This window comes from Micrasema longulum, unplaced genomic scaffold, assembly GCF_059751315.1.
Source record: "Micrasema longulum isolate JH-2025_06_02 unplaced genomic scaffold, ASM5975131v1 h1tg000323l, whole genome shotgun sequence".
In the NCBI taxonomy this organism is placed as follows: Eukaryota; Metazoa; Arthropoda; class Insecta; order Trichoptera; family Brachycentridae; genus Micrasema; species Micrasema longulum.
This window is the reverse complement of record NW_028277527.1, coordinates 691,772-714,826: the sequence shown is the minus strand read 5'-3', so window position 1 is coordinate 714,826 and position 23,055 is coordinate 691,772. Positions and strand designations below refer to the sequence as shown.

Genomic DNA, 23,055 nt, shown 5'->3' with positions numbered 1-23,055 from the left:
ATACTATACTTTATATACATATATGGATTATATTTAATTTGCTGTTGGTTGGTGGTAAGTATTTTGATCATAATTAAAATTTGAGTAGTAATTTAGACATGTCCCGAGCCCTAAAATGTAATGACGCTCATGCCCGAACGCTCAGTCATGCCCGTCGCGTATTTAGTCGTTCTTCGACCGCCAGCCAGGCGTAACGTTTAAAATCGAAACCGTGCCTGCTTGTGTCATAAAAGCATTAATTTTTTTTTTTAATAAACATTGTAAAAATAATTAAGTAACTTTTCATTGGTAAGTATTTGTTCATGAGTGAATAACAAAGCTTAAAACAATTGATATTCAAACATAGTTATTATTTTTTGTTAACGTCAAATAACGCTTAGCAGCGCAATTGCAAAGCTCTTCTTACTTACAGGGCTGCACTGGTAGGAATACGTTTTTAAAATGTAATAAATATGAACAATATTTCGAGTTTGTCCAAATCTTTGTAGGCAAGGACTGGATTCAACTTCCTAGGAAGCCGCTAATATTAACATATTACAATACTCTACGTGTATTACCTATGCCTAATACAACGCGGGGTATAATAATTTGAGAATAGTAATGAATTTATAATAAATAGTCGCACATTGCAAATGAATTAAATGGAGAACAAAAGAAACGGATCAAACAATAACAATGTGTCAAAACATCTGCCAGTGTCACACGGCAGCGGCGCTGAGGACAATGGGTCGTAATTCATTTTACCGGCCGAAATCGGATAGTTCCTCTTCAAACATTATTTTAATTTGTTTTTTTCTATTTTATTATTTATATTCATAATTGATTTTTTTCTAAAATATTTGCGTTTTCATGATTTACGCAAATCTTTCATTTTAAGAGCTATTTTCAATGATAATTTACTATTAGACAATGGGAATCAAGTTGGGATTGAATAAGATTCGAACCACGGACCTTTGATCTGTGAGTCCGAAACACTAGCCACAGGACCACAGGACCACAACCCGATTAACCGACTGGTTACACTTCGAACATTTTTATAAAACGCTATACTCGGCCAGTATACCAAATATTACTACCAAATATTTACACAACATTATTTTTGGTACGTGTACTTGTACAAATCTGGATTTTCTCCCAAGGGGGAGTAGGTATATATTTTTCCAACTCGCTTGTGGATGGTTTCTCAAAATTGTAACATAAATACAAAAATCAAAAATGTTACCTGGTGTGGATATTCGCTAATAAGCGGAATGGGGAATGTTGTAGTACTTAAAGTGGCCACTTAACCCAGCCAATGACAGGTCATAAGCCCTGTAAACGCTCGAATATCCATAATCCTGAATTTGAAAAAATTCTACCTCATCTCTGTAGGGATATAAATAAAAAATAAATATTTATAAAACCGGCCCCTAAAATATTAAATTGAAATTGATAATTATTTATGATTTCTGAGGGAATATTCTATTTAAAATTAACAAGTATCAAAAACATTCTTTGAATTCTTTCTATGTTTTAAATGTGTAATTTCTACTGAGGAAACCACACAGAGGAACGATATTCTTATTGACTACAAACTAGTGCTACGTACAAAACGGCCTCCGTGGTGTAGCGGTCAAGACGCTTGACTCACAGACGGAAGGTTCCGTGTTCGATTCCCGGTAAGAACACAAAAAATTAAAAATGTGATTTTTCTCAAGCCTGGGTGAACTGTGATGCAATTCACAACTGTAATTGGGTCTCCTGGCCTGTTGTTGTGCAAAAAAAAAATGGAAATGAAAAAAAAAAGAAAAACATTTATTTTATCAGTTTAAGCTAATTAAAGTCCTTGACGTTGCGAAGTAAGAACCTTAATGTTTTCAAGTGCTTGTTTGTTGTTAATAATAAATATAATTAATAAAATCAAGCTTTAAGAAAGTTAACATTTATCTTAAATTTTATCTACAAAATAAAATTAAGTTTTCCATATGAAAACCAGAATTTGCATAATTTTTTTTTATCTAATCATGTTCGATTATAGGTAACCGATGAAGATACTTTAAATGTTCAGGCAAATATACTCATTTTCGTATTTATATATAGATTTTTCTTTATAGACAGTCAAAGATAACTACATATGTTAATTTTCCATTGCAATCGGGGCCCAGGGCCCATATTACAATGGGGAATAAACATTTATCTTCAATTTTATCTGTTAGTAAAATAAAGTTTATTTATATAAAACCCCTTACCGACTTTTCTATGTTACCGGTTTCGAGACGTATCCCTCTCTTTATCAGGACACCAACTAAACTAACATGCAAAACCCACAATACACCTTCACCATAGCTGTAAACCACACGCGTTTAGTAGGCAACTCTTACATGCACTGATTAGTTTATGAAAATATATGACGTTGTGGGAGAAATAGTTGACAAAAGAGGGAGGAGACGAAGGTCACCCAAAACCCATTAAACTCAAGCCCTTCCCTTCATCCTTTCACATTTTTTTCATTTTTCGTGTCATAGTTAATTCATTCAGTGTTGTACTTAATTTAATCTCTTTTTGTGTAAACTTTTATTTATCTATTATCTATTAAAACCTCAAAACAATGTAAGTTAATCTTTCATTTAATTTTACGCAACCTTACAACAAAACTGCGGTAAGTCAAACCAAATGTTTCATTCAAACAAAAGAGTTCACTTTAGAAGGATAAAGGGAGAGAAAGATGAATGGATGACGAAAGAATGATAAAATAAATACATATAGCGAGAATGAACGGTAACGTATGACGAGGATGAATAAGAAAGACGTGGCATAATCAGATAAACAAAAATCTCAAATCTGGTCATATCAAAAGCAGACACAACCTAAGAGCATGTATGATAAGATGTATGACGTGGAAAATGAAAGGAATGTATATCAGCATAGAAGTGAGTGGCGGTCCATCCTCTCTGCCTATCTCTACGGGGAAATGTGGTGATGGTTGAAGTAGTAGGAAGACAAAGTTGATTCACAATTTTATTAATTTAACGAAAAACGTTACGTGAAGAATCAGAAAAATTAAAAAACTTATTATCTTTAAAGCTAGAAACTTTGAAAGCTAAGTTTAGCACCAGGGGAAAAATTATGTAGCATTTTTGTAGATAAAGTGGTACAAGTCACTATTACCTGATTGTTCAGGGGAGCCATTTTAAGATTCTTACGGATTTAATTCTTTAACCTTAGAATATTCTTTAAATGCGTAACTTTAAGAATAAAATAAAATAGTTATTTCCGTACAACTCATATTGCGTTTATTCCCCTAATTGCTCGTTCCGTGTTGTTAAAGGCAGTTTAAATTCAAGTCACACGCAGGGAAGTATTGGCAATAATGGATCATGGGTAACAGTAAATTGTTTGCAATAGCTTCATACATATTGCCCGCCAACACACGCACTTTTGTTTAGACTTTCCGTCTGCCACACAAGACGCCTACACTACATCGTACCTAAAAGACACGCTGCGATGATTTGGTCAATACGTTAAGACAAAACTATTTTTCATTAGTGACTGTTTAATATTTAATTATACTATTTTAGTTGGTTAGGAGACGAGCTTGCTATTTTTCTTATATCTTTACATTTATGAAATACGTTATCTGGTTACAGAAAATATTTTTTTGTTGGGTTACAGTGGATCTAATATTGATGATTTTTGTTGATATTTCTTGATAAAACTCCATAGTTAATGATTATGATAAAATTAATAAAGTTTAATGGATATGAAACTTCTTGGTTAAGTTTTACTTTTTATTATTATGACCAACGAGCGCTTTCGCCTAAGTAGGCATCTTCAAGACTGGTGAATTGTTTACAACATTAACAGTTTTAATACTATTCTTAACATATTTTGGAGATTTAACAGGGGACAGAAACAAAAAAAAAAAAAAACTAGTTTTCTAAACCGTTCATTTTTGGGAGTTTTTAAAAAGTAAAACTAAACCAAGAAGTTTTATTGATAAGTTTATTTATAATTAATCATATTCGTTTACAGTGGATTGTTTTTCTTCATACAAACAAAAAGTTTTGAGTACTTTCAAGTTTCGTGGGTTACCAATGACAGGTCCAAGAAAAGAGGGTAGGCCACCAAAACGGAAAGGGAAGTCCATTATAGCAACCTTTACTCAAAATAAACTCAATCAAAAAGCAAACAAAAGTAGGCAGAGAGGATAGAACGCCATATAACTATGTCTTTGCATACAGATCTCGCTTCCTCTACATTCATACATCTTATAATGCACGCGCGCAGATTATTCCGACTTTTGACATGTCTGTCTTCAAGTATTTGTTGGATTTGGTCATGCCATGTCTTTCTCGGTCTTCCTCTATTTCTGCATCCATCCAATATGCTTAGCCGTTCTTTCGCTGTTTATTCGCTCTACATGTCCGAACCAACGCAGAGCTCCTTTCTTGATTTTGTCGATAATGCTTGTCTCATGTACAGATCTCGACATTCGTGCGTCTGTCGTACATAGTTTTACAACACATTCGCCTGAGAGATCGGATTTCGACAGCATTCAACCTAATTTCATCCCTGTTTTTTCATGTTCATACTGCGCTCCCATAACATCTCAAATAAACTCGAAACAGAAAATATGTATTTGTTTTCTTAACCTGGTAGAAATAAAAATTTATACAACTTACACATAACAAACAGTTTGTTTAGTGTTAGTAAATATTAGTATTACACCACTTACCGACTTTTTAATTCTTCTGGTTTCGAGACGTATCTGTCTCTTTGCCAGGACACTCACTACACCAACATGCTACCATGTCCGAACATGCACTAAAATTAGGTTGTTATATTTAACGACATGTCGCAGAATGTGTGGGGGTGGGGGTTAGGAAGGAGAGGGGTTTAGAGGTTGTTACGTGAGTGGTTGATTTTAAATAAAATAGTGTAATTTATGTATTTTTTCTTAAATACTACGTATACTACGGTGATGTTAAAGGTGAAAGTGTATTTTAGTATTTTCATGTTGGTGTAGTGAGTGTCCTGACGAAGAGACGGGTATGTCTCGAAACCAGTAGACATCAAAAGTTAGTAAGTGGTTAAATACTAATATTTACTAACATTTATTAAAATGTTTGACAGCAAAGTTAATGCTTTGAACATAAATAAACTGCTAATTTTTCAATTAACAAAATTAATTATTTTTTTATTGCATAATTCCGTGCATTGCAGTGTGATCCGCTGTAACAAAATTGATCCACTGTTGTTCACATTGGATAGATTACTTTTAACTAATAAAATAAATAGTATCCCACAAAATAACCTATTAAATGGTTAACCGAAATCATTGCTTTGAAAGCTATAAATACTTCTTCTGATTTTATCAGCGAGATCAAAATTTAATGATAAACCTCAGACCTAAGGAGGTTTAAAAAAAAAGATCCCCTGTAACCGACGGACCCTAATTTTAACATTGAAATATTTTATTTTTTCTTAACTTGTATCTATTAACCCAACCTTCCGATCTGAAGGATCGAAACTGCATACTGAACACATTTTCAAAAATTTTAGTGTCATATACCTCTTTTTCTAAATGCCGCAGAATTATACGTTTAAAATGTGACTTATGAAAAAATCTAGCTTTTACAACTATTTTTAAAAAATGGTACAAAACGCAAAGTTTTACTTTTTGTAAAGTACTGAAAGTAAATTAAAGTTTAGACGACTTTACATTTTGTTTTAAAACCAAAAACCAAGAAAGTAAATTCCTTGATGTACCGTCATTATAATTTTTACAGCCTCGTTACCTGAATATTATTCAAATCCGAGTTCGCGGGTACATTTGCGAGTTTTCAATTTATGTAAATAAGTACTTTACGCAGGTACTGCTGGAGTTTTTCAAGCACAGAAAATCACCAGCGACCCGACCTGGCAACATTTATCAAATAATGCAAATTTAAAAACGAATTTTGGAGGGAGAACGGTTCGACGCTTAAAAACAAATAAACGGGATTCGATGGAGGCGATGGAAAAAACGTTAATTTTGCGCGCAGCAAATCGAATAAAAAGTATGTTATTTCAAACTCGTTTTAATTTATGAGGAGCAACGAACATTTAGATCATTAACAGGCATAGCTTAATAAAACAGACTGCGTCGTAGCAATTTTTCATTTAAAACAAAAAAGTTATTGCACTCTCTAATGAAATTAATTTATCTAAATGAAAGTTTTAATTTTTTATTATGACGCCAGTAAAAATAATACAGGAAAATACCTTAATCGTATGTTTATCTATAAAAACGTGACTTGGATCTAATAGGGCTAATGTCAGAATTTTTTTTTCTTGTCATCACTTCGTTGAGTGTTGTTGTAAATGGTGATTTGGTTAGGCCAGATGAATCTCACTTACGTGATAAAGGTTTCAGTTCTTTTACTTCACAAAAGTCAACAGATGGAAGAGTTGAGGAAATGTGAGTGTTCAAACATGGGCAGAACGGTGAATGCTACACAGTGTGTAAAGTGGCCACTTAAACAAGCCAATGACAGGTCATAAGCCCTGTAAAAATAAGCCCCCCTGACTTAGGATATAGAGATTTTGGTATTATTAATGTTTTCATTGTATATTTATTATTTACTTTGAGACTGAAAAAGCGCACATAATAATAAAATTGTAATTATTATTAATTATTATTGTAAAATACATAATTTACTGCCTTAGAACAGGGAAGTTATCCCTTAGGCAGTCTAGATAAACCGCAAGCAAAAAAACTTATGTATATATGTTTACTTTAACTACTTAATTAATTTGTTGTATAAATTCATTGTAAAGTGGTGTAATAAATATGTAAAAAATAAATACATAAAAATCGACTATGGTGAATTGCAGTATGTTTGGTTGCAGCAGTAGAAGCGTCAAAGGTGTTAAAGGAGTTAGTTTTCACAGGTAATTGATTTCGAATATTTTCTCATGATTTACATTGATTTTTAGCATTTATTGTCTCGACACGGGTATTATGTTGCTTAAAAACTTTCCTTTTATCAATATATTTACTTCAGATACTGTTTTTTCTCAATTTAGGGGATACATTTGTGAATTAAAGTATGTTTACTGGTGATAATGACAGTTGATTACGGGCAATATGTTGGGGCCGCACTAGGCATCCATATACAGTTTGAGTTTTTATCGAGTAGAGGTCGATTTAAATTTTGATCGAAAATAGCAATGTTTACCTTGAAATCGCATCTCAAATCACGTGTCCAAATTTGAGGCCGCTACGACTCGCCATTTCGGAGATGTAACGGACAAACAAACAAACTCAACACAGGACTTTGGTTCCATGGAGTTGGGATTTATGTCTCAATAAATGTAACATAAGTATATTGTGAATAAAATGAATAAATAAACAAAAAAGTAAACGCACACACATATATTTTTAGTTTTATAAAATAGATAAAGGTGAATTATAAAAAAAAATAAATTAGAATAACCCTGCAATAATAAATATACAGGTACATATCTAAAAGTATTTACAATGCAAATAAGTATCCATTTGGCAATTCTCGACCTGAGTACGGCCCATTGTTTTGCTGTGAACTGTAGATAACTTAATACCCAACAGTCAAAGAATGGTTTTCCTACTTTTGGGCTCCTCTATAGCTTGACGCATTATTACTCTTAGGTCCAACCTATTTGAAAGTAAAATTGAATTCTCTGCTAAAAATTCTGAAAAGGGAACTCGAGTCTCGTAGTGCAGTGGATAGCGCGTTTGTCTACCTTGCCTGAGGTTCTGCAGGCTTATTCTGTCACAATTTAACTTTAACGCAATCAAATATTCTTTCGTTCTCATTCCCTCTCATGCGATATGAATGAATTTTCGAAACGAATCAGTTATAGAAAAAAGCCACTGGATTTCTAGAAAGATGGATGTGACTAATTCTAGAGGTAGTTCTACTGTATACTTTAATACTTGTTTTGAATTCTTCATCTGTTTTACTATATCATAGTCTTTAGTCGTTTCGAGGAGACAACAGAAACATTGAGGGGATCCGTGGAGTTGAGACGACGTTTTGGCCGTTCCATTCATCCTTTTCCCCCCCTTTTATCTGTATTGATTTTGTTTAAGTTATTTCCGATCACTAGACTACGCAGTTTTTATCAGGTCATGGTAAATTTAATGACAATTGATTTGTTTTCAATATTGTTGATTCTTTTTCGTGCTGCAGCGGATATCCTAATCAATCAGCTGAAAATATTATGTGGTCTTGTCCCTTTTTTTCTATCTATGATTACTTCTCATCACTATCCATGGCCCTGTTTGGATAAACAGATCTGGTGGCTTCCAAAAAGAATTTCTAGGCTTTTAAAAAGTTTTTTTTATCATTTCGGCGAATTGATCATGTCCAATCAATTTAATCTCAGTCAGGGAAAAATTCACTTCCCTCTTCTCTCAATTCAATAAAATGCGTATTATGTACTTCTGGATTACCTTCTTTCAGTACTACATGCTAAGGCTACCAGATTATAGAGAGCTCTTTCGGGCAGCTTTTTTCGTTTGGCAACGAGCATCTTTTACGAGTATGTGAGCATCGCCAAGGAGACTTATATCCTCAGATGCGGTGTGCAATATGTGGTGGGCAACCTGTTTAGAGTTTGTATTTCTCAGGAAGAAAAATATCACTTTAAAACTTCCTTTATGCGCAGCTCACAGGTCCTTTCCCGGCTTCTATAACAGCTGTGAGTGGATGGCTTTAAGGTTTTCTTTAATGTAATATTTATTTGTCTCAGGATTTGTAATACTGATAACTGTGGGTGCTCATTTGGCACCCCTGCTTTTCAATTTGTTTATTAATGATGTTGCTAAATCATTCTCTTACTCTCGTTTTTGGCTCTTCGCGGACGACAACAAAATTCTCAAAATAATTCAAACTTTACAAGACTGCTTTCTTCTTCAATCAGACATTTACTCTTTTAACCGATGGTGTAAAGTCAATAAATTAGAACTAAATATTAAAAAATGCAAAATAATGTCATTTCATAGAACAAAACAACCAATTTCCTTCGAGTACCTATTAAAAAACTCCAAAATTGATGTAGTCAAGTCCATCAGAGATTTAGGAGTTGTTTTGGACTATAAACTGACATACAACGAGCATATAGATAATACAGTAAATAAATCACTGAAATTACTTGGCTTCATTAACAGAATATCCTCTGATTTTACTAATGTCCGTACAATCAAAACTCTTTATTGCTCAACTGTTCGCCCTCTTCTTGAATATGCCTCAGTGGTCTGGTCTCCATTCTATGTCAATCGCATAAATCACATTGAATCAGTCCAACATCGCTTGCTTCGAAAAATAGCGTGGATGCTTGGACTAGATAGAGATAATTATTCTTATGCTGAAATAGAGTCAATGTTAAATATTTCTAGTCTACAAAAACGTAGAACTAATATTGAATCCATATATATGTTCGGCATACTAAATGGTATAATCGATGTTCCATCATTACTGGGACAAGTAAAATTCAATATTCCGACTCGTAGATTGAGAAACAATGAAGTACTGTTCATCGATCAGCATAGAACAAACTATGGCCTAAATTCTCCAATGACCCGCCTTTGTCGTATTGTTAACTCAAGACAGGATCTGGACTTTTTTGGTTTAAGTTTACAACGATTTAAACGAGCACTAAATAAATAGTCCAGATCTTGTCTCGATGTCCCTTATGTTTGTCAATGCTTCTTTCTTTTTTCTTTAAATGTTTTAAACTACTCTTTTATTGTAATATTTAAACCTTATAAATTGTATACATGGACAATGTCCGTTAATAAATAAATAATAATAATAATAATAACTGTACCTTAACAAAAATTTTCGAATTCGCTACAATTGGGATATCATATCAGTGGGTGCGGATCAAGTGATCAGTGTTGACGAATTCACAAAATACAAGTTGGTGGATGTTTGACTTACCATTAGCATCCTTGGCTTCCAGGCCATCAGCCTCTAAAACCACAACCGAGAGGACCACGATAGGCGGTTTCTCTTCTCCGGCTACGTTCAGCAGACGGTAGTGCCGTTCTGGGGACATCTCAAAGGCCCTTTGGGCGTACAAGTGGAGGTCCTCTTTGTAGTGGGCGAACTGCCCACCGGGAGCGGGTGCACCCACGGAGTTGGCAATAGTGTACAGCACCTAAAAAATACTGTATTTTACAATCTGATATTTTTTAATTTTTTTTTATTTTTATTTATTTCTTAAGTTAGCTTATATTAGAACTAATATAAACTATTATGTACATTTTCATCATCTTTATATATTTACATTTCCTTACAGTAACTTATACATTTATTTTTAAATTCTTTCAGACACTTTTCATTTTCATACATTCAGGCATCTCATCATACATTTTAAAACCCTTATACATCAAACAATTTGTATAAACAATTAATAATATTTCTTCACAATATCGATATAAACATTAAAATATGATGTTTATTAAAACTTGACTGCACTGCATAGTTAACATCGATAAAAACGATAAAAAATACAAGAAAATTCTTTGGTCAAGTTTTACTTTGTTAAATTTGACTGACGAGCGCTTTCGTCCAAATAGGCATCTTCAGGACGGGTAAATTATTTACTACAAACTCTTACACTATTTTTCAAAAGGTTTTTGGATGACAAGAAGATCAGATAAGCGTTTTACTGCGAAACACAGTACATAAATATATTAACATCTCTTAAATCCGTGCCTCATGTCTGAGAATGGTGATTACGCCTGACTCCAGACATGGCTCGTCTGTGGACAGTCTCCCTCCATTTGGAACGGTCTTGTGCTCTTCTATTGGCATTCGTCAGTGATGATTCTGATAACTCAGTGACTGTGCCGCTCTATCTTGTCGGTTGACGTCCACGCGACCTTGTCCCTTTGACACTTCCCAGGAGACTAGTTTGTATAATAACAACTAGCTTGCAAAACATTTCATTTTCATGTAAGGTAAGTTTTTTATTGGACTGAATTTAAGTGGGCACGCACCCACTCGCTGCAACTTTCACCTGGTGCAACATTAAACGCAACGCGTACCAATTCACCTGATATCTGATGATTCACAAACTGCGCGATACCAGGATCAAGAAAACAATTCAGATACTCTGTGCCCGCCGTTGACCCTAGTTTGTTTCCACTTTACTTTACCAAAGAATTTCAAATCTAAAATGAACTAAATTCTTGTTAAGTTCTACATTCTACAGTATTGTACAGCATTTAATCGCTTTTGTATTTTATTTATAACAGTTGTTAAATTAATTTAATTTAAACTACTATGGGGAACAGGAAATCAAAATGACATAAACAGACAACAAAGACAGCAAAATAATAAAATAATAACAGCAACCAAAGAACTTTTTGAACAAACTAAACATTTGAATGTAACTGAACTCTTTTAACTAGAATCCTTAAAATTTATTCATAAATTAGCCACTGATGTAATTGTAGACGAAGAATTAAAACTTGAAAAAAAATTGTAGTAAACATGAACACAATACGAGAATATCAGAAAAATATCATATACAATCTTTTAAAACGAGAAAAGGACAATCGAGACTTATAAACCATGGACTGAAATTATACAATAAACTACCAGACAAAACTAAACAAAAGACTCAGACAACCTTTACAAAAGATGTTAAAAATATTATTATTAACAGTAGAATGTGAATTTTAAAAGTGAAAACATTTTGTTAAATGTATGTAACCCGTAAGGGTTTATCAATAAAATTTAAATAAAATAAAAAAAATAAAAAAATAAAACCTTAAAAATTTTAAGTGAAATCTATCATTCTATACACGCAACCTTGCAACAAAATTTCTATTTAATATTCAAGATAATTATTCATATATAAAAAAGGTTCCGCTGCAATGTGTTTATGAAAATCATTAGCGCCAAACTCCATAGATTAAGATAACACCCGATCGATAAATATATGGCGTTGTTCCATTGGAATCGCTAAAATGATAAACAATCAAGGTGAGAGACTTTTTTCGTGTCTATTATTACCGACAATAGTGCCCATTGTGATTGAAACTACTAAAAACAAAAGCTACTGGAAAAAAAAGGTTTTCGACATTGGACAATATGTTACTTGAGGAAAAAAAGAAATAGAATGTCTTTAAACATGTCAAACCATTATAACTATCAAAGATTTTTTTTTTTATGGGTTTTGATAATATTTTTTTGATGTATGTATATATGGTATTGCCGAAACCCTCACAATAATGATGTATTGCGAATATATGGCCAAACAATCGAGCGAGTGACTAACATTTAATACTTTGGCAGTCAAATCACTTTTGATCTGGATCCAGATAGGGAAATAAGATGCAGAATAGAGAAAGGACAATTAGCATTAAATGGCATTTAATTATTTTTCTGCGGTAATAGTCTTAAATTAAAACTGAGACAGAGGATGGTCAAGTGCTATGTGTGGTCAGTAATGCTCTACGGGGTTGAAACATGGACTTTCAAGGTGAACTCCATGAGCCGATTAGAGGCTTTTGAAATGTTGCTTCACCGGAAAATGCTGAGAATTCTGTGGACAGATTTAGTGACCAACGTGGAGGTGCTGAGACGAGCCAGTGCCGAAAAAGAACTACTGTCCTCAACAAAACAGAGAAAACTCGCATATCTGGGCCATATCATGCGCGGAAGCAAATATGCGCTTCTACAGCTGATCACGATGGGGAAGATCGAGGAAAAGCGTGGAGTTGGAAGGCTACAGATGTCCTGGCTGAGAAACATCCGCGGCTGGAAACTGGACGGGAGTGCGCGGGGTCGAGGCGCTGTTCCAGTTGTCACAGGACCGAAATGCCTACTCTAGAGTGATCGCCAACGTCGGGGAGACCGGCTATGGCACAGAAAGAAGAAGAAATATGATATAATATAAGAAACTTATGAATTTAATATGATATATCGTAGGCACATAATTTGAAATATAAAAAAAACGATAAATAAATAAAAACTTATAAACAAGTGAATTGGTCGCATCTAGTAAGGTAAATACTATTCTATACACTACGTGTGTTGTATTTTATAAACGTGTTTATGAAGCTTTACAGTTGGGAAAATAATGTCAAATAAGTCTACATGATAATCGAATTCCCAGACGTCTAGACTATATAGTTTGCACGACATTATTCTTTAATTTCACATAATGCTCCTTTTACAGAAAAAAAAATTTAAATCATATTTGAAGAAACAATACCTCTTTTAAAACATTTGGCGGTATAAAAATTGTATCTTGAGAGGATACGCGGTCTTCATAAATTATTCCCGTATTTTCTCTCTGGAATGGAAACGGTAATATTTTACACACTATAGATTTATTTTCAATTTGATTGATTTTAATTTTCTCTCCAATATAATTTAAAATAAAGTCAGGTAGGTCATTGTAGTGTTTATGTCCATTGTATAGTATTTTTGACAGTCTTGAATTTTACATTATTTAATTGCGTGGTAGTGTTATTATCAGGTATATTTGTGTATGTCAACATTTCATTTATGTCACCGTATTGAATGTTTCCAAACGCAATTTTGTGTACAATGTTTATCGTCTTGATTTCTTGACAGTAATTTATAAACTGGCGTGTAATAAATATTTTAGTTCTACAAGCTAGAATGACAACTTAAAAATAGTTCATTGTTTGGGTACTATGCAAGAAGCATCGGGTCTGTTTCATTACATGCGGAAAAGACGATGATAATTCATTTTTAATAGTTTTAATTTGTCTATAGTTATATTATAATCTGAACCTGAACAAAAAACAGCTTGTTGGATCATTTGTAGGATTCAACAGGTATATGAAAATATTCATAGAACTGGTGTTTCTTCAAGGTCGAACTTTTCCAGAGAAATAAAATAAAACCTTTTTTTATTTGTATAAAGCCCCATCGGAGATAACTATTGACGTGGGACTCCATATCAGACGCCATCTTTGAAACATTCTTTCAGAAGAAAGAAGATGCCTAAGCTTCTTAAGGAAACAAAGTAATGTCCATTATTCGTAAAGATGTTTTCCTAACGACGAAATAAGTTTTTTTATTTCTCAAGTTCTATTCAATATCTATGGTAAAACATGTTAACTTCGCAACGCTGTTTCTAACAAAGACTTTTTTAAATCAATGATTCCCAAGTTCTTGGAAAATAGAATTTAATGAATGAATTGATGAGACAATTAATTACAGTATGAATATATAAATGGCAATATTAATTATCACTTTAAAACGGCATTTTCTACCGCTTATTTCCTCCCCTTCCCAACCCTCCACCACAATACCCCTCTCCAATCCATTCTTCAACATACCACTAAATCTTAGCGACCTAATTTTTCAGAGCATGTTTGGACATAATGGTGTTTGCATCCCCTTTAACTCTGCATGTAATTCATAATTTTTTTCACATACACTGTATATAATAGAGTTCAATTTATCAATTCAATTTAATTTATTTATTTAAAATAACATATACATTACACACTAAAATTCAAGACGTACATATGAAAAAAATAATACACAAAAAGACGGGTCAAACTCCTTACTCTTTTTATTAGAAAAGTGCTTAAAATTTTTTGAACATTTCATACAAAGTCGGTGGTAATTAAAAAGGATATATTTTGTTTATTATACTATCATCCCCTTATTTGCTCCAGATAATAGACAAAAGGTCTCTATATTTGTTCACAAAATATAATATATTGCAATCAGGGCAACGCGTTCTCTACCTTCTTGAGAGCATTCAGAATCGAACTGCAGGTACAAAGACTAAAAATTGTCGTAAACAACAAAAAATTAATATATTGAGTTTTTCTACTGACATTTCTTGGTGGAACTGCATTTTGATTATAATTATCTCCCAGTCTGACGATGTCGGTCACGACGAAACCCGGTCACTGGTAGAATAATTAAAAAAGAATTATAAATAAAAGTGGAATAAAACTATGAAGTAATTTCATTATTATAAAAAAATTAATGTTAAATTTTCCGAAAGTCGGAGATTTTTCAGTTCTCAAATATGTTAGGTAAGCTAGCAAGTTTTTAATTCCATTAGTTAGATAAGTTGGCAGTTTTTTCAATCAGTTCACCTGTTTAGACGTTATTTTCAATAAAAAATATTTACAATGAAATAACATAAATCGTATATTTTTTATTTATAAATCATATAACGTAAAGTATTTAAGAAAGTATGATATAAATTAATTATATTTCCAGGAGTTTCAATTCTACAACTCAGTTCGGCGCTCAAATAATATTATCATTTTTCCAAAAAGCACATATTTACAACAACAAAGAAACAAAGCAAGTTTACCATCTTTGTAACTAAATTTATTACAACAATACAAAAACTAAAAAACTTTTCTTAAACAATCAAAATAAATATACAGAAAATGCTTTCAGAAATGAATGAAGTTGTCGATATGGGACTAAGACAGATAAGGTCGTTAGAAAAGACATGCTACGCAGACGATGCAACCATAATGGCAGAACCAGAAGATGACGATGATTCTACAATATTAGAAAAGTCTAGTTGTAAATGTAGGAATGAATTTCGAAAAATGCCTGCTAACTTTTTTGCGTTTTAACAAATGAACGACAGATATTCAAATACAACGCGTTTAATGTATGGAAATAATAGGCTTTTTGGAATGTAATCGAATTGTGAATCTATCGGGAAAATGTCATCAAAACTATTTCAATTCAAAGTTCAGTAAAAGCGACATCGATTTAAAATTTTAAATCCCGGGAGTGCAAACCCATTTTAAAATTCAGAATTTATGAAAAAATTTAAATCAACTTAATATTATCCATCACTATATACCCTTTGACTTTTAAAACGTTTTTTAAGGGGTGAAGCCACTACAGCGCTTTAAAAAAAGCGCATTAAAAAAAAAAAAATAGCGTTAATGAAAGCAATAAAAAATCGACTTGGAAAACTTTATTAAACGTAGTTTGGAGTAGGTGAAATATATATCATATATTTTTTAAATGATGGCGTCAGAGTCTTAAACCGCAGAGTATCTTTTATGCAAAGCGTTCCCCGGCCTGACAGATTTCTCCTGTAGTTTTCAACATAGAACAAACACGATTTTTATAAATGTATTTTGAAAACTATAGAACCACGTACGGAAATTAGAAAACACATTTCTTGTAAATAGTGCAGATTTGAACAACAATTTTTATTTTTAACCATAAAATTAAAACAAAATTATGTTGTAACAAAAACGTTAATAAGCAATCGCAAATTCGGTAGACAGTTTGATGAGAAATGCACCTGAGAAGATATTTTAAAAATTTCAAATGAACCAGTGTTTTTTTGGCAAATGTAGATGTCCAGCCAGTTTAAAAAACAAGTTTCGAGAAAACCACGTTTAATTTTTTAATTAACATTTAACAATAGAATTATTTAATTCACCTTTAATCTGCAATGCCATTACCATAAATTCGGCTTTTCGAATTAACATTGTCCTTTTTTCATCCTTCCTGGTAGACTTTAAAGATTATCAAGCGGCTTAAAATTCTGGAGTGTCTTTACCCCTTAATTAAAGACTCTGTTTTGTTTTGCCGATGGATGACAATATACAAAAAATGGCGTATTTTCAAAATAGGTAAGTTTTCACGGTTTTTCAAATATTTATTATGTTTTTCTGGCTTGATGAGCCATGCATTGATTCTTCTGAGAGCGTTTCAGTGTCCATCATCAGTGTGTGAGCGCCGCACATCAGTTTAGACGATGGACACTAATGTTGTCCGAAACTTTGACGAAAAAAATACACGGTACAAATAACAATCTTGTTAAACATCACAACGACGTTAGTTTCATTAGTCGGATGGTTGAAAATGTTTAAAATGAGGAAAACCTACATAGGTCCCATATTTCAAAATGGTTTAATTCTTATTACTGTAATGAGCCGCATCTTTTTTCCCTTTCATTTTGGTCCACATTGGTTCTTTTCAAGTGTTCTTGTGATGTATACATAGTTTTTTTTTTAAATACAGGGAATTTGTTTATATTTATAAAAATATTTTTTTATTCGTCAATATTATCGCCCCCTTCAAATTAATCACCATCGAATATAATACACTTGTGCCAGCGTTTTTTGCAATAATCGAAACGTTTTTGGTATGGTATTCAGTTCCATCAGTGATTCGGTCTTTACTTCTTCTAAGGTCGCAAAACGTCATCCTTTTATAGTTCTCTTCATCTTTGAGAACAAAAAATTTCGCAAGAAGCCACGAGGTGTGCGTGGACGTCCATTATTTTTGATCTGGAATAATCTTGGAAATTCGCTGATCACACGTAATTTGTCAAAAATGGCCGAAAATTAAAAGATCAATTATGAACAATCTAGGAAAAAAAGCCGGCTCTTACAGTCACCGTAAAATGTCCCGTGTATTTTTTATCAAACCTCCTGGTTCATATTATCTTTTTTAATATGATCAGAATATTTTAAGTGGGGTTATCCTTTATGGTTTGTCCTATGTACTATTCCAGATACTTTATCAAATAGGGTATATAATAAAAGTTCAAAATTCATAATAATCACATACTACAAGTTATAGGTAAAGTAAAGGTGACTAATATCGCAGAAAAAGCAGCGGGCGGGTCATGTGGTGAGACAAGGAGCTGATAGGTGGACCCCCAGAATACTAAATTGGAGACCCCACAAAAATAAAAGGAAACTGGGGAGACCACAGATGAGACGAACTGACGACATCGTCGAACTCGTGAGACAAGTGAGAATACAGAGTGCCCAGGAATGAAGAGAAACGGACTGGTAAGAAGAAGAAGAAGAAGAAAAATAGGTACAGGGTAAAATCGGTAATGATTGCCCACTCTATAGCGATTGCCCGCCATCACTATGATTCAAAAACGCATCTATGTAATTCACCGAAATATTTGGGCTATTATTTTTATAAATTATTATGAAAATAAAACTTTGTTATCAGTGATACACAATTTTATTATTTTACAAGAACACAACTATAGTTTCGGGAGAGCACTCCTCCCATCGACGGGTGATATAAAACTAATATAATTGGTTAGGCCGATTGAAAATGTGTCACAGCGTAAATAAATTCCTATGCCTGTCTCCTTTTCTCTCGCCCACTTGAATCCTGTCCCTTTTGCACCTTTATAGTTCTAATAACTATTGAGTTGATGATTTTGCCACCTGGGGTCAGTGTCCGATTCGACCGCGATCGAAGTGCATGTTCGATTGAAAGTTTCGCCGCTCGCTCCGCCTTATCGCCGCCTCAGCTAAGTTTGGAGAAAACAAGAAAATCAACTAAAAAGGTCAGTCCATTCACTCCATTTCCTTGCATCCATTTGCGCTGTGACATTTGCAAAATTTTATATACCTACTGCCGAGAACCAGCTCACGCATCGCCATTTTTGGTCCGTTCGGCCGCATGTTCTAAATTTATTCATTACCCGCATTTTTCGGTTAGTAGGTAAAACGCATTTATTATTTCTTTTTGTAAATCGCATTATATATTAATTTCAAAATGAATAAGGAAAAGGACGATAGATTGTTTCAGCGACGAATGGATCGTCTTCAGAAAAAACTCGAAGTATATTTTACACGCGCGCAAAATATATATGATTCCATGAATAATGTAGATCATGATGGCATTAAAAAATTCTCCTGCTCAATTAATTGACCATCCGCTTTGGTTCAAAGGTCCTAGCTTTGCACGCTTACCGGTAGAAGAATGGCCGGTAAATAAGTTCGATCCAAGTACAGTTGAAAATCCGCCCGAAATGAAAACTAAAGTGATGACGTTTTCCGCTAATCTACCCAAACAAACATTATTATGTTCGCTCGCTTCGCGCATTTCTTCATGGCCTAAATTACTTAGAATCGTAATTTATATATTTCGCTTTATTAAAAAATTACCCGCCGAATTTGAAATATTTCATTTGCAATTCGCGGAAACTGCTATTATCAAAGATTTTCAATATTTGCATTTCTCGGACGAAATCAAAAAGGCACTAGGAAGTAGAAAATGGTCGCCCGCTTTCCGCAAATTAAATGCTTTTATCGATACGAATGGATTGATAAGAGAAGGTGGTAGGCTGGGATCAGACTTGCCCTACGATAGCCGGCATCCGATTATTTTACCTAGTTGGGGTCACATTGTCGATCTTCTGATTGATTATTATCATCGTAAATACCTACACACAGGCCCGCAATTACTTATATCGCTTTTACGACAAAATTATTGGATTTTATCAGCGCGTAACATAGTACGCAAACGTGTGCAATTATGTAATATTTGTTTTAAGTCAAATCCAAAATCGCAATTTCCGCTAATGGCAGACTTACCCGCCTGTCGAGTAAATGAGGCCAAAGCCTTTTCCCATTGCGGGGTAGACTACGCCGGTCCTTTAAGTATCGTACCTTGGAGGAAAAGAGGTGTACGCAGTGTAAAATCATACTTATGCTTGTTTGTATGTCTAATTACTAAGGCAGTTCATATTGAACTAGCCTCCGATCTAAGCACGGAGTCGTTTATAAACGCATTCAAACGATTTTTATCGCGACGTGGACCAGTAAAGGTTATGTATTCTGACTGTGGAACCAATTTCATAGGAGCAAAGTCTCATCTCGATTCTGTCTACACTCTACTGGAGTCTCGGGACTTTAATAATAAATTCGCGACAGAATTACGAGAAAATCAGATAGATTGGAAATTCAATCCACCGTCCGCCCCTCACTTTGGAGGAATTTGGGAGAGTAACGTCCGATGTGTCAAACTCCATCTCAATAGGGTGGTCGGAAAACAACTACTTACATTTGAAGAAATGTCGACAGTACTTGCGCAAATTGAATCAATTTTAAATTCAAGACCGCTTTCTTGTTTAAGTTCCGATCCTTCGGAACCTTTGGCTTTAACCCCAGCGCACTTTCTTACGCTGACTCCTCTCAAGTCATTACCCGCTGAAAACACTTTCCCTAAGGAAATAAATCTCTTACATCGTAAACGATATGTCGATCATTTAGTTCAATCGTTTTGGAAAAGATGGAAAATAGAGTATCTAAATACTCTTCAAGCGCGTCAAAAATGGAACACAGACACAGATTCCATTCGGAAAGGCACTGTAGTTCTACTTAAATCAGATAATAGTCCACCATTCATTTGGCCGCTTGGGATAATCGAAGACATTTTTCCCGGAAGTGACGGTGTAGTTAGAGTAGTAAATGTCCGAACAAAAACAGGCATATATAGGCGTCCTGTCGTAAAGGTTTGCCCTTTGCCTAATCAATAAAACATTAAAAATACAGTCCACTTACTTATAATTAATTTTAAAAAAATTAGTTAGTTTTCGCTCTTTATGTTAATTTAGCTTGTTGTCATTACAACATAGTTAGGATTATTTGAATGCGTCCTTTCGTCGCTCAAACGCTCTATCACCTGCCTAATCAGGTGTTAATCTAAAAATGGAAAAGATATTCCATAATATGTTTATATGTAATTTATAGTTTGTTTTTTTTCTTCTTTCCTTATCGCGTATATAAACATACAGTTTTTTTTGTTGTTGTTTTTTTGAAAGGACTGCGTTCTGTCAAGCTGGGGGGCATGGTTAGGCCGATTGAAAATGTGTCACAGCGTAAATAAATTCCTATGCCTGTCTCCTTTTCTCTCGCCCACTTGAATCCTGTCCCTTTTGCACCTTTATAGTTCTAATAACTATTGAGTTGATGATTTTGCCACCTGGGGTCAGTGTCCGATTCGACCGCGATCGAAGTGCATGTTCGATTGAAAGTTTCGCCGCTCGCTCCGCCTTATCGCCGCCTCAGCTAAGTTTGGAGAAAACAAGAAAATCAACTAAAAAGGTCAGTCCATTCACTCCATTTCCTTGCATCCATTTGCGCTGTGACATTTGCAAAATTTTATATACCTACTGCCGAGAACCAGCTCACGCATCGCCAATAATAAACACAGAATATTGTTCAAGTTTTATTTTCATAATAATTTATAATGAAGTGTTACGAAGTGAATGCCAATTCAATTAAAAATATTATTATTTTTATAATTGATAATAAATAAAAAAGTTTTAATAATTTTTATATTTGAAGCACTAACATTGTGGTTATTCATTATAATAAAATAAATAAAACAACTTTGTTTTTAACCACTAATTTTTATTTTCCACCGACCGGTTTCAAAGCAAACAAGCTTCTTCGTCAAGGTTTACGTAACTAATGAATTGATTCCTTTTTTTATTTTTATCATGTTCACTAAATACTACACGTGGACCCAATAAATCAACTCGTTTTTTTCTCGAATCAATTCATTAGTTACGTTAACCTTGAAGAAGAAGCTTGTTTGCTTTGAAACCGGTCGGTGGAAAATAAAAATAAGTGGTTGAAAACAAAGTTGTTTTATTTATTTTAATATAAAAAAATTTCTTTGAAAAATTGTTTCATTAATAATAGTTTATTTACGGAAATGTTGAAGTGGGCAATCGCTGTGATTTTAGGAGCTTTTTATTATTAAAAAAAAAATGGTCGCTGTGTTCCTATTTAATTAATTTAATGCAAAAGTATAACCGGCAAAGGATAAAGATTTTATATTTAACTATTTTATTGTTATTGCATGAGTAAAGTCAAGCCTAAAACCAATCAAAATCAAAATCTTCTGAAGCGAGCAATCATTACCTATTTTATTCTACATATTATGTACACGTACTAAATTTTCGACAAAAAAAATGAAAGTTGTGAAAATCTAAAACTCGCTTACACAGTCCATTTAACAGATATATAGATAAAATTTTGCGTTATAAATTTGAGAATGCAGGCGGGTTGATGCTTTGCACGACTATTTTTATTATATTTTACAAAATGTGGGTAGAATTGCGAACTTTTGATCTTGTACATGTACATGTTGTTAGTTTAGGGATATTTTGAGGAGTAACAGTAAAAATTAAAAGAATTCTATTTATGTTATAGTTTAAGTAAGTTTAGGCAAGTTCATTGAATTGAGATACGCTGAATGATTTAAATTTTTATTAACATTACGTAATTTTGTTACATGTACAAATAAAAAAAAATAAAAAAAACGTCCATAATTATTTCTGATAAAGAATAACTTGTAGTGTATTTGATTTCAAAAGAAAACTTGTCAGTTATGTTATTAGTTTTTAAATATGTCATTCTAGATGTATACCGAAAGAGCATCTTATCTATTTTAGACGAAATATATTTTTTTTTTTTATAGACGAATATTTATCTGCTGCGAGACATCTCATACATTTATGTATAGTACTATTAAGAGTGTTGTGCAGATGTTGATTAAAATTTATGTTTATGTAATAATTTTTATTTATAGTATTCTTTAATAATATTTTATTTATTTATTTTACTTTTTACATAACACTTATTAAAAAAAAATGAAAACCTGTCTGGGCACAACATGATTTTATATATTATACATATGGTGTCGAAAAAAAAAAAAAAAACATATAAAATAATGCAATGACATATTCATACTTAAATCCTTATGCGCGCTTTGACTTTCCATTATGTTGTATCCCAACTCAACACACGTCTGTCGGCCTCGTAGAGTTAGTGATATGTTTTTTTTTGTTAAATGTATCTTTATATGAATCGACGACTTTACACGAATATTGCGAAATGTCATTTTTTGTATGATTTTGTTCAGTACAAACTTTAACTGCTTATTTGAGGCGAATGGCTATTCCAGTAATGTAATCCTCCTAAGATAAAACAGTAAGAACGGATATTCAAATAAGTGTTCAAATCGAAACAGTTGAGACTTCATCTGAATAGTTTAAAAGATGTGTTTACCCTTTTACTTATCACCCTATGTTACAAGTGCAATGTGGCAGAAAATAAATAATTGTTATTTTTAAGATAATTTTCTCTATATTTGTATTATTTTTCCAATATTCACAACACGATTTATTTTTTAAATAGAGAGATAATTCTCTCCGCATTTGTATAATTATTAAAATGGTTATTATACTTTTATTGTTTTGTAATGAGTAACGAGGATGATTTTCATT

The 23,055-nt window shown here is 33.1% G+C and overlaps 1 protein-coding gene across 1 annotated transcript in view; it reads right to left on the bottom strand.

Annotated features, from left to right (window-relative positions):
• The window catches only part of unc-13-4A (BAI1 associated protein 3), a 197,699-nt gene that overhangs the window by 125,524 nt on the left and 49,120 nt on the right, over nt 1-23,055 (bottom strand). The window contains exon 4 of the mRNA XM_088225028.1: nt 9,945-10,164. Within this exon, the coding sequence (XP_088081154.1) occupies nt 9,945-10,164 (220 nt within the window). The remainder of the gene's footprint in view (nt 1-9,944; nt 10,165-23,055) is intronic.